The sequence below is a fragment of the Scomber japonicus genome, chromosome 8 (assembly GCF_027409825.1).
Source record: "Scomber japonicus isolate fScoJap1 chromosome 8, fScoJap1.pri, whole genome shotgun sequence".
NCBI classification, from domain to species: domain Eukaryota; kingdom Metazoa; phylum Chordata; class Actinopteri; order Scombriformes; family Scombridae; genus Scomber; species Scomber japonicus.
Window position 1 is genome coordinate 19859553 of NC_070585.1, and position 13436 is coordinate 19872988.

Sequence of the window (13436 nt, forward strand, 5' to 3'; positions counted from 1 at the left end):
CCTTAAGTACAGAGTGGAAACACTTATTTATTTTTCCCCAAAGATGACAAGTAAGAATACCCTGCTGTAGTGTTAATACAATATTTCTGTGTGATTTAATTCAAAGTCAATGTCCAACAAAGCCTATGGAACCCATAGCACATGTATTGCAATATACTATACAGAAATACACTGTTATATGTTACAGTACAATAAGCATGTTATATGTTACAGTACAATAAGGAGAAGCAGAAGCTGCAAAGATTGTCTTTGTGAGGCCTTACCGCTAACAGCTCTACTTGAGTATCAGGATCGGACGTCCTGCAGGGGATAATGAGTTTGGTCTCATGTCTGAAGATGCTCAGGATGTGAGGTGTTGAATCATGGGGCTCCACAAATGGTTGCTCAGGATCTGAGAGACAAAAAAACAAATAAGATCTAAAGATCTAGAGATCTACAATACAGGTCAGACAGAAACTGCATTTCAACACAGATGTGACCCCTTACACTTTGTCCTTTGGGATAAACATGTTTTGTATCAAATTTACAAATGTTGTTAAAGAAGGGTGAAAAAACTGCTTAGCAGTGCAATTGAATCAGGGCAAGGCCATGGCATCCAAAACAGAGATCAAATAAAGAGAAGAATCTCAGATCAGTCCATTCTAACCGGATCAGGCAGCAGAGCACAGATAGAGGAAAAAGTCTAGCACTATGTTCCTACTGGGCAACCAGGCATCACACGACTACTGTGGGGACTTCAGGGCTACATAAATAGTCTGTAGTTGGTGTGAGGTCAAGCAGTAGCAGTGTGATAAAGGAACTATTATTTGAAAAGTAAGCATGAAAAATGATCTAATAAACAGCTGAAGGGCTTTGAATAGAGGGTGTTAGACTAAACACAGGCACAGCAGGCTGCTTGATAGCCAGGTGAACTGGGAACCACATTCACAGACCAACAGGAGAAAGAAGAATCCAGCAGTTAGTTTAGTCTGCATGGTCTACAACTATTTCAAACCCTTACATTGATATCTCCTGATTATACAATACACATCTAAGCAAAATGGTCTGAAGCTGACTCATCACTTACAATTTGCTCTCTGGTGCTGCCTAGCACAATCTTCATTTGAATAATACTATAACTGTAACTGGTGCCATGTGACGCTTCAGGGGAGACTTAGGCAAACAGTAGCTGAAGCAGGAAATCACAGTCAATGACCAGGGCTTCCCGTGCAATCACGCTCTCCCTTCAACCTCCAGAAGAAACCATAGTATCAAGAACCACTTCCTTTCTCTATCGGTTTCTCTGAGAAGGAAAGCTGTGACACTTCAGTCTGAATGCCTGTAGATTAAAATCAGCTTCCATCATGTATGGAATAACTGTAGTTCTGCTTAGTGCATACAATTGTAGTCTTTTTCTTTCTTTTCTTTTCTCTTGTCTTTGCTCTATTTTTTCATGCTTAAGTGCATGTATTCCAGGTCTTGTACTGTATCTTGTGGAAAATACATCATTGCTTATTGGCCATTTCATTCATTCTGTTAAGTGCCACAGTTTGTGGGTTCAGTTCTACACCAAATCCCTGTGCTGGCGTCAGCAGATAACAATCATCCTGTGAAAACAACAGTCCTATGACTTTCACAAAAACAAACACTGCTAAATCATGTATCAAAGAAAAACAATTCAATTCAAAAAGAAAGAATTTCTTATCTATGTTACAGTTTGTAGACCAGTTCTTTGTATTTCTAAACAACATTCAGTTTTTCTCATCCTGGAAAATCACTTACATTCAGTGGACTGGAGGGGATTATGACAGGGTTGTAAATATAACAAATACTGCATGGGTTTCTACTCTGTTATAACCACAATTTAATCGACTGTGTCTGGTAAAAAAGTACCTGTATTTTCAAACAAAATCAAATGTGAAGAGGGTTTTGGAGGTCTCACCTTTAACATAGATGTAGGTTCTAGTGACGTGGTTTGAGCCATCTTTACAGCTGTACATCCCTGTGTGATTGGCTCTTAAATGTGCGATGTGCAGTTTGCTGCAGCGTAAGCGAGGGTGACGTCTGGAATCACACTGCTGCTCCTTCATCTCCTCTTCTGGTGAAACGGACTGGAATGTCCAGTTCAGCTGGCCATGACCTCTGATAGAGGACAGAAAGGGATAGCGTGAGATAAACTGGCAGACAATCTCTAAAACCAGTCAAGCTGGCTAAAGGTTTGATGACTGAGGCCAATTTGTCATGTCTAAATATGTCTCCACATTCCACACTACTCTGTTAAACATATTTTTTGGAATTTGGACAATCAAAATGACATGACTGTTGATCTGGTCCCCAGAAACAAAGCAATGCATAACCTGGATCTATTTTAAGGAAAATTGTCGCAGCTGGCAATGAACTTACAAGCTTTTTAGTTCAGGATGGCAGCGCGGCTGCTTCTCCCCTTGGGGGTTTTTGGCTCGATGTTCATTTTTTAGTTTATTTTGAGTTTATCTTAAGTCATCTGATAACTTGAACTTTCGCATGGGAACATGTTTCTCTTGAATGATGTGCACGGTTAACACATTCTTTCCACACAGCATCCATTTTAAAAGTCTCATTAAAGAGATCCCAGAGGAACATCAAACATGTCTTGCATACCACTGCCTTTGCCTGCAGAATTTTGGGTCAAACCTCCAGCTCTCATCCAGTGACAGAAAACAAGACAGTATGGGCAAGGCGTCTTAGCGCATGGCCTTGTAGGGAAGCATTGCATTAGATAGATATGAGGTCTTGAACATTCCTTGCGGGCCTACATAATGATGCAAGGCTCTTTAAATTCTTAAAAAACGTGAATGCAGCACACTTGGATCCCACCACCCCAAAAGGAAATTGCAAAAGACTGATAAATGTGGACCACCACCATTGGTTCCTGGCAAGACCTGTCCCATCTCAATGCAGTCAGCAAGTGTCTGGAGGGTCAGCTGTCTATTTTCCCCTCAGCCATTACAGTATGTAATGCATGAGACAAGCCTCTAAATGTTCTTGTTGTTGTGACAGTAAAGAAACAGATTGCTACCTAGAGGACTCCTCTCCTTCTGACAGGCCTCTGATAACCAATCAGGAAAAGGCAAGAAAAATTGGGGTCATAAACTTGTTTGATTGCTGCAAAATACATGGCTACTTTGTCACACTGATGGAGAACTGACATTAATGGCTACATGTTACATTTAACACTGACAGTATCAACATATTGTGTTATATCATTTGGCACTGACACAGGAAGATGTGTTACATACCTGCACATAAGGTTTAGCGAATCGCCCTTATGAAGAATGATGGGATTCTCAGGGGGCTGAATTCTAGGCAAGTGGTGCTCTCTCTCCGAATGTCCTGTTGAATACAAAAAGACACATGCACACACACAATGAGCACTTGGGATGAAAGGCCAGTAAACATACACATTTAGACCATTGCTTTAATGGTGTTTATCATTATAGCACTAAACGAGAATGGAAAACATCGTTGGGACTCCCAGTGAACCACTTAATCCCTTGTGCTCGAAGGTTCAATTTGTTCTGGATCTGCTCCTGCCTCCATGCAAGTGATTGTTTACTGTGAGAGCACTTAAGGTTGTGGAATGGACTGCGATCTGGGATGAGCAGTGTGTGTCGATGTGTATGAAAAAAGGAAGAAAGAAAGAGAGAAGGTAGAATAGAGAAATGATCAACATAGGGAGCAGCACCACTTTGCCATAAAGGTTATCAGAGAATGAGCGTTGTCCATCATGTCCACATGCATTTCCTCTAAAGCAGCTGCTCCCTTCCTCTCTTTTTGAAACAAGTAATGTTTCATTTACTGTTGACCTTGCACTCTAAATTAAATTACATTATTATGGGGAAAATAAGAGGTCGATACATTCAATTCAAAGATGGCCTCTATTTAGTGTGGTGTCCCTCTCACAATGTTCAACATAGGAAACACTGTGATTCTGCCTGCTGTCCAGGAGGTGTCACAGTCCCATACAGTATGTGATTTCCTACTTTTCACTGAGCTCCCTGAACAGCTTGTCATTGTGGTCAGAAAACAAGTTTATTGAGTTGACCCTCCAAATATGTCTGTCATCAGGGAAACCTTTACTTGTAGGATAGAATAAAGAAAGACAATAGAGTTACACAACAGCATGCTGCCAGGCTAACATCCTGACACATTCACTGATGGATACACATGTATATGCACACATGAATGCACACACACCCACACACATGCAGTACACAAGTACACCTGCATTTATAAATGCAAGTACACATACACACACCGACAGACAGACAGACAGAAAAGCACACACTCACACATACACATATGCCTAGTATTTGTCCATTATTCAGAACAGCTGTTGTGCTAAGAATGAGCTGACGGTGCCAGTGTTGGCAGTGGCACTCAATACCGACTTCCTCACAAAATATTATAACATCATTGTTTTATTGTCCAAGGTTATACAGAGGGGAAGGGATGTGGCTCACACTCTTTCATGCTGTGATACCACATACTTTCAGCTGGATATTAAGATCAAAATCAAAGTTCCTGACTATCATACACCACGACAGAATCTACAACTCACAAGTTAATAACTATCTGTTGTTGATTTCTACTTAGCAGTGGCACAATTTTCCTTGAAGTGTTCTCATAAAGTTTGTGTTTGTCTTGCCTCTCATCTGACTGCCAGTTCATGTAATTGAATAGCTGGTAATGAGAATTTTGTAGTAATGAAACAAACAGAAGTTGACCCCTGGGACCTTTTAATTACAAATGGCAAAAAGAACTATGTCTTGTGTGCAAGACTAATTGCTGCATGTTCAACAAGTCAGTTGTTTGGCTTATGCTTTGATAAAAATACAACACATGAATGTGGGTGTCTGCTTGCATAACACCAATAACAAAACTGAAAACATCATCCTGACCTTGAATTGCACTGGCAGGCAGCTCATCTCTTAAAACTAGCCAATTTTCCCCTACTCTACTCAGTAACACACTACAGATGGATGAATCAGCAGGGGCCCCCAACAGCCCACTAAAAGAAAAAAAAAAAACATCCCGCGGTTGTCTCTCTACACCCACACCCTCAAAACTCCCACCTGCCCCAGTGCCTGCCCAACGCTGACCTCAGCAAGCGTCCCGACACCCCTAACCCCCCATAACAGCTGTGTGTTGCATTCCTCCAGCAGATTGCCTGAAAAATGCCAGAAATTGTGCTTATTGTGTTCAAAGAGGCCTGAAGCTGGTTCTCATTAGGAGCCATTAAGAAGAGGACAGGCATGGAACAAACAGAGAGGGGGTGGGGGGTGGAGGGTAGAGAGAAAGACTATTGACTCCTGGTTCAGTTCTTAAGTCATATGGGTTTCAAGCCAGTCACACAGCATCAAACAGATTACTGATACAGGGCCAATTTAACTAAGATTAGACCAGAATTACATTAGTATGTCCTTGTCCTCACTTGGCATTGAACAAAGGAAGTGGCACAGGACATAGTGTTTGGAAAATATTTGTGGTAGGTTCACAACCCGTCAGGAAATAAAGACTAAAAATTCAAACAGTTTTGGATTCCAAGATCTACTCTACACACTATTCTGAAAGTTTGTGGCCCAGATGAAATTTAAATATTTAGCCTGAAAGAGCCAAACAATGACAAAATTCTTAAATTAATCCAAGCTGGAGACAGTGAAAAGTTCAGCAATGCATCTGAAACTATTGAGCCTAACCTGACTAACTTAATTTTTTACCTTCCATCAAATGTTTTTTTTAAGGCTGATGAATAAGTGTTGTGGGGGTTTTTGTGTTGCTATTAATTATACATTAATATTATGTAATTTCTACCAATTCTGGATTGATTTTCAGCCATCTGTTTTGGTACAACCACTGCATTACAACAACTTGAGGTTGAGTATAAAATAAACTGTAACAGTCGCAAATGTTATGTAAAACAAGAAGAAGCTGAGGGAAATTGTGACTAGAGAGGAAGGACATTATGAGTTGGCATTAACTGCTGGCAAGATGTCAGCAGCAGTTGCAGCATGTAGCCAATACCTTGTGCTTGATGCTCTGTAATAAAAAAAACACTTTACTGTAAGAGATGACTGTGCCGTCGCAGACGGAAACCCCAAGTCACAGCCCTTCAAGTTTTGGGAATAATGTGCGGAATTCCCATTTCTTTTGCAGAGGTTGCATTTCATTTCCCCAAACTTCCCGTTGTGCCATGAAACAACGTGAATGTCTTGAGAGTTAGGCGGAGAAGATCTTTTTTTGGCATTTTCAAGGTAAAAGTAACAATACAGCATTGATGACTTCTTTGTTTAACCATTCCACTTTATTCATTATAGTACTGTGACAACAAAGGACATGGAAATGGTGGAAAGTGAGTGAGTTACTGTTTAACAAAAGAGTGAATGGTCATTGGCGGTGGGTCATCTTCACTAGGATGTGACCATGGCGCCAGGAGCAGCACAGTAGCGAATGGTCGCTAATCTTTGGCAACTATTGAGATGAGCTTCCTGTGCTAGTGCACAGAGACAGCATGCAATCTGTTGAGCTTTGAGAAGCATTGCACTATACAGATTTTTAAATGTTCTCTCAATGATTAGTTGTGAGTGATCTTTTAAAAGGGATATGCTACTACTCTTAAGCCTGTTAAGGAACTGGACAGTAAAGCAAAACTAGATGCTTTACCGTATGTCCTATGCATCTGAGTTTAGCATGTTAAAGAAATTACACTTGTCACAGTGTAATTGCTTCAGGTGGCAGTGCATCTATATGCTGCTGCAAAAGTGTTTCATGCCAGTGACATTTCATAGTAAGTTGACTTTGCGTAGATATTTTCAAGACAAACACTATGAGACAAATTCACAGGAGGCTCAAAACTGGTGGCAGATTTACAACACAAAGTTGAAACCTTTGACAAGACTTGGGTCTACCTGTCAAAATAAGGTGTAGCTACTACTACCCTAGCTGTGCTGCAGAGTCTGTGTGTCTTGGACTACTCTCCCTCATAGACGCCTTCTGAAACCCCTCCACTTTGCCAACAGCAAGGTTAAGACAACAGTTAGAGAGAGTGCCTTTTTTATTAGCCGTATATTAGCCTTTCGAGGTTTGGAGGCAAAATGCCCCAGACTCCCCTTAAAAAAAGCAAAATAAAGGAACATCTGGCCATGATGGGTGGCCATTCTAGGTTATATAAAGTTGAGTGCAGCCAACAAACAGGAATCTCCTGCATGAGATTCTTAAGTGGTAAACCTGAAAGATTCCTGTTCCATAATGTACGATTAAGACTAGTAGTCAGACAGAAGCTCCTTGAAATTGAAATCTCATGCAGGATTTAAAGAAAATATATTGCTGGCTCAGAGTGGATATTTCTAGGCTGGACCAGATGCCTCTTTCATCCTATAAGAACTGTTACACAAAACAATTTGTACAGTTAAATATCCCTGTGTGAGGAAACATTTTCAGCTGTGCTAGTAAGTCTGTCAGTCCAGGTGAGTGTTTGTGAACGTGTTTTCGCTTGTGCTGCCTGCATGGACATACTGCCAGTGAGCAATGAGCCCCAACTGCACTTGGCTGACCTTTCATCACTCCCATTTTTCATTTCATCTAAAGTGTCTAAGGAGGAAAGAAAGAATGACTCCAAAACAAATAATGCACTACTTCTGCTAGAAAGACATCATCAAATGAAATTCCTGTCCTGATTGTAGAAAAACGAATGGCTGACTGATACTGTATAGACTGATAAAGAAAAACATGAAGAATAAAAGAAAAAGGAATTTTATTACAAACAAGAAACAAGGCAGCTTCCAGTTTTATATTAAGTCGCCCCTTCAATCATTACTTCCTTGAATCATAATTTTGCTTCATGTGTTTTCCCAGAATTTGGTCTGAACCATGAAACACCACCAATTCAAATTATGTCTACCTACATATTGAACCACTTTGGGTTTGCCTAACAAATGATTTTAGTAAACGTCCTGTATATGGATTAACATCTGTGAAATTTTACAGATACAGTTCAGTAAAGTGAGAAGTATTTGACCCAAACACAGAGCAGCAAAAGTGCAGAGAGCTGCACAGAAGTTCCCTCAGTAAGTCTGAGCCGTGACGCTTAAATTGGTGTCAAAAGGCCACGGAAGCAATGCACTTGACCTGTGCTCATTTCTCAATAAAAAGCAGACACAAGTTAAATATTAACAAATTATGAGATGACTACCAGACTACCTTTTGGATAGCTTTTTTCTCTGAATCACTGATATTATTATCACAAAGCAGACTTGAGGGCAAATGTAAAACCAGCAAAATATGTCTCAGTAAAATGATCAAAGCCTTTATTATTGCAATTTTGATTTATATCCAAACTATAACTTTAGTATCATGACACTGCAGAATCAGACGGGATGCAATCTGAATTTTAAATTTAGTGGCAAATTGTTTTTCTTTTTTTTTTTTACTTGCCAGGATAAGCTTGATGTACCATCAATAACCTAATGGCTCTACCAGTCATTGACTCCTGTGCAGAAACAATGCTGCCCTTTCCTCCCTGCTATTGTTTTGTCGTTGGAGACTGACATAGCTCAATATTAGCACAAGGAGATTCGGGAAGAAATCTTTGCTCAGGTAGCATGTCACATTTCCGTGACCTTTACTAGCCAGAACAATTCCAGGCTGCCTTTTCCCCTATGTCCGCTTCCTCCTTGTGTCTTTCCCACGCTTTGTGAGTGGACAGTGAAGGAAATCTACTTAAAAACATTGTAGACAAAGCTACATAGGCTGAAAGTGTGTGTGTGTGTGTGTGTGTGTGTGTATGTGTCTGAGGTGGGGGCAGGGGGTGGATGTGAACAGTATTTCCTTTGTTTGGATAGGCTGTTTATTTGGAAATGGTGAGGAAGGGTTTCTGTGTACCTCAGTGGCACATCAGACCTGGCACAAGGTGGAGGAACATCCACCTTTTATCATTGTGTTTTGTGGAGTGTCACTGAGACAATGACGCTGATTGCGCCATCAGAAGAAACATGCATTCTCCTCTCGAGATGTTTAATCCTCTTTACTCGGTGATAACAATTGCTAGAACAAAACATTTTTTTCACAATGTATGACAGAGGCTGATTTGTAATATCTCAAATAAAACATAACACATCTTAATCCAGCACAAATTATTATTTCATTAAACTCAGTTACACTCACATATAAATACAAAGTCTATACATTTACATACCTGTCAAGAGTCCTCACATTTCATTAACTTGGCAATAATCATCTACTTACAATAGGACAAGACTACCTCTGGCGGCCTAAATTAGAACTGCATGTCCAATGAGGTCTTAACCTGTTGACACATAATTATTCTAAAACATGCAATAGGGTATTCCACTATGATATCTATATACAATTTCAGATGTGCCAATAAAGCTCAGGTCAAACAAACACTACCAAGAAATGAAAGCCTCGCTTACAATTTAATATAAAATAGGAGAAATAAGAGTATCATTAACAGGCTATAGCCTTTTTTTCTTCAAAAAATGTCATTACTTTGTTTTCTAATAACTAGTGGTTGGTAACATGAATTGCCCGTGAAAACGATAAAAACTCAGACATTCATTGAAACTGATCTAATAGATAAACTGTGCGATGTAAAAACTCTGGTCTTTAATGCAACCCCCCCTCCCCAAAAAAAACAAAAAACAAAAAACTACTACGTGTAAAAAACTGATCGGCATAGAAATAAATGACGTCTTACCGTTTGTGAGCGATGAGCAACACAAGACGATAGCCAATTTGAGGCAGTCGGATGGTATCATCATGTCAACTCTTCACCAAAATCCAAAACGTGTGTGAGAAATTAAGTTATAGAGTCCCTGGAAGACGCAATAAGTCCGGGTGACTGAAAAAAATATCTTCTTTATATCAGTAAATCGATTAGTTCTTCTTTTTTTCTTTTTTTAAAGGCGCTTCGTAATCCAACAAAAATCTTCAGGTGTACATGCAGAAAGCGGCTGTGATTCTCTCGGATCCCATGACGCGTCTCGCAGGGGAGCTCTCCTGCGCAGCTGGATGGTCCAACTCCCGATCAAGTATAGAGCAAGCGGGTGTATGGCTGTATCTTCAGGGCAGGTGCTCGAAAATCAAAAAAGTTAGATGAATATAATTTGATGGAAGGAGTTAAAAGATGTTAATTGAGTCGTATGTCAGTTTCTGACTAGTGACCGGTGTAACCCACTAAAGCGGGATCAATCAGCCACTGCCTTTCATGCGCGCCTTGGACAATTTCTCCTCCCTTTTGCCTCTGTGCCACACTCAGTCCATGCGTGAGGCACGTTTTATGGAGACGCGGGGGACGGACGCAACGTCACTTTTTTTTTGGGGGGGGGGGGGGGGGGCAAACTCCTTCGACCGTGAAGGAGATCACTACAGTAGGCCTATATGAGAAATAATTATCTATGATAATTCTTTAATCACATTTTGTCCTTTAAGAGTCAGGACTATATGAACAGTCACTAGAATTGTTACAGTGATACCATTAAAAATAAAAAATATGCAATAAAAATCCCTTATTATACTTATTTACACTTATCTATAGTGGAAAAGTGGAAAATCCCACTCTAACTGAAGTTAACCTAAATGGTATTTCCTGAAACATTGTTTCAATTATGGTATAATCAATGAGTGATATAGGTATAGAAGGTTGACAAACAGTTCTGAATACTTGACTCCAACAGTGAGGGGATCTGGTGACTCTGTTATGCTGTGGGGGGCATTTTGCTGGCACGGTTTTGGTCCACTTGTCCCCTTACAGGGAAGAGTCACTGCAAATCAATACAAAGTTGTTCTGAGTGATCACCTTTACCCTATTGTCAAACATTTCTGTCCTGTTGGGAGTGGTCTCTTCCAGGATGACAATGCTGATGAGTATGAAATGTGTGAATCATATGCTATGTCCTTCACAGTCACCAGCAGAGGCGGTCCTGGCTAGTTTTGCGCCCTGGGCGGACCGACCATCGCCCCCTCCCCCCCCAACACAAGCACAATATTGAACTATTTATGTTATTTTATTACATATGTTATTAAATACAAAAGTTAAGAGTAGAGAAAGAAATTAAGATAGATAAATGATATGTAGTATATGTAGTACTCCAATGTAAATTGCACAAATCCTTCACCACACAAAAATAAGGTGAATAAATGAAATATAGTTAGCACACACACACAACCCCCCTTTGCCTTATCTTCTGACACACACACAACCTGTTTACATGACTCTCAGCAGCAAGTTGACGTGACAGTAGGGGCGCCTCATCGCCCACTGCACCAACTTGATGTGGAAATGAGCGGTATTTTTTTTTTTTTGAGGACGCAATCTTTTTTTTTTCTTCTTTTTTTTTGAGAGCGTCGTGCGCCCCCAAGTAGATTGCGCCCTGGGCGGTTGCCCACTTTGCCCATAGCAAAAACCGCCAGTGGTCACCAGATATGTACAAAATTGAACAGCTATGAGAGATTTTGGACTGATATGTTAGACAGTGCTCTCCATCACCATCATCAAAACACAAAATGAGGAAGAATGGTGTTCATTCCTACAGATCAATCAATTCATCATCCATCTGTAGGTCTGATCAGTATTAACATGACTTTACTGAACTGTATTCACATTCCTAAATTACAATGTGAATTTAATGTAGGCCTATGTGGTGTGTTCTGAGTTATAATTGTGCAGAACTTTGAGTTTCACTATGAATGAACATTGTGGTACAAATTAAATGTAGTATTATCATTATTATTATTATTATTATTATTAAATGGGATCATTAACCTGCATTTTTTTAACTGATCTTTTGAGTGTTTGATAAAATGACTTTGATGAAATTACTGTGTAACTGAGGTTAAAGGTAACAGCTGTTATCTTGTCTAAAGAGGAAAAAGAGGGAAACGTAAACAATCACTGTGATATCAGGTAGAATCAATCTGACTGAGTGTTTAAAATAAATATTTGCTGGATTTATTTTTAACTTTAGAAACAGGATACACAGCTTTTTATATCAATGTAAATAATCCTCTTTTGTCCAGCACTACCCTGCAGTGTCTGGATGTGCTGCAGACTGTTTTCTTTTTATTACTTCAACAATTACTTGCTGCCGTAGGTCACAGTAGCAGGTATTGTAAATAAGAGCATCCTGTCCTCACCTTTCCGCCCACATCAAGACTTAACAGCCACTACTTTGGGCACATGATCTGGAGTGATGCTTCCTGGGTGAGGTCCAGCACAAGTAGAGGAGTGTGATGAGAACAACTCTTCCATGCATGCAGCAGGAAAACAGTGATATGGCAGATCAGAACATGGAAAAATGACAAGAACCCTGGCTTTCTGTGATTTTCACTCACAGCTCAAGAATTCCCAACACATTATCAGTGTTTTAGTTCACTGTGTAGCTACAGTATACTGAATTAATGTATTTTCATGAAATCACTAAAATAATGTCCACATTTGAGCATGCTAAAAAAGAGAAAATTAGTTCTCTGCTGCATGATTTGTTGTTCACGTTTTTTTTTTTTTTTTTTTTGAAGAGACCTTATCTGTTGAAAAGCTACTTTGTTTGTTTGATCACTGTTCATTCACAGTCCAGTGGAAAAACCCCCCACATAAAAACATCATTCTCATTTTGTGGATTAAGGAGTAAAATCAACATGGTGTGAAACTGACTATACTTTAAAAGAGGCTCAAGATAAAATGCATACATGTCATTTGAAGTCTGAAAAGTCTGATCGGTGACACATCTGGAAAGAGCATACAGACTTATGCATTTGAAGAGAGCAACAGAAGCCCACTAAATGCACAAGTTTGGCAAGACATTGCCATGTCTACAATTTTCTTAGCGTGTGTTCATTTGTAAGTCTTTACAAGGAGACATTCCCAGTGAGCCAAGAGTGCAGCAGATAAGTCTCCTGATGAACAATTGCTGGAAGTTGCTAGCTGAGAGGGGTGGATTTAAAGCATTTTATTTTAGATTCTGCTGTTCAAAACACACAATGGGGGACTAACTGGTTCAACACACACACACATGCACAGCATGCACTCTTCCCTTTGCCCCAACAGTAAAGTCTTGGGTAAATGAACCAGTAGAAATAAAGTCTTTCTTAGGGAGAGGACTGGAGGGGAACTGTCTGAGTGCCCTGCTGATCAAATAACTGTAGTCAGTCTTGAGCGGAGACACCACCACAGTTTATACTGTAGCTTTGGAGGAAAAGAATATAATTTTATGGAGCAAATGTTGGTTAGCAAAATAATATTTATAATCCACAATATTGCAGCCATGCAACAAAACTATTTGTAGCATAGCAAAAATATTATAATTTGTGTGTTTTAAAGCCAGTATTGTGGACAGGAGTCTACACTGGAAAACTTGTAGTCTGGAAAACATTGCACTGCATCAACTTTGACATGTAAGTAG

General features: G+C 39.8%; 1 protein-coding gene across 1 annotated transcript in view; it reads right to left on the bottom strand.

Annotated features, from left to right (window-relative positions):
• Positions 1 to 10246, bottom strand: part of kdrl (kinase insert domain receptor like) — a 42697-nt gene extending 32451 nt beyond the window's left edge. The window contains 4 exon segments of the mRNA XM_053324411.1: positions 264 to 391; positions 1922 to 2121; positions 3258 to 3351; positions 9734 to 10246. Of these exon segments, the coding sequence (XP_053180386.1) occupies positions 264 to 391; positions 1922 to 2121; positions 3258 to 3351; positions 9734 to 9797 (486 nt within the window). The 5' untranslated portion in view covers positions 9798 to 10246.
• Positions 10247 to 13436: the final 3190 nt, after the last annotated feature.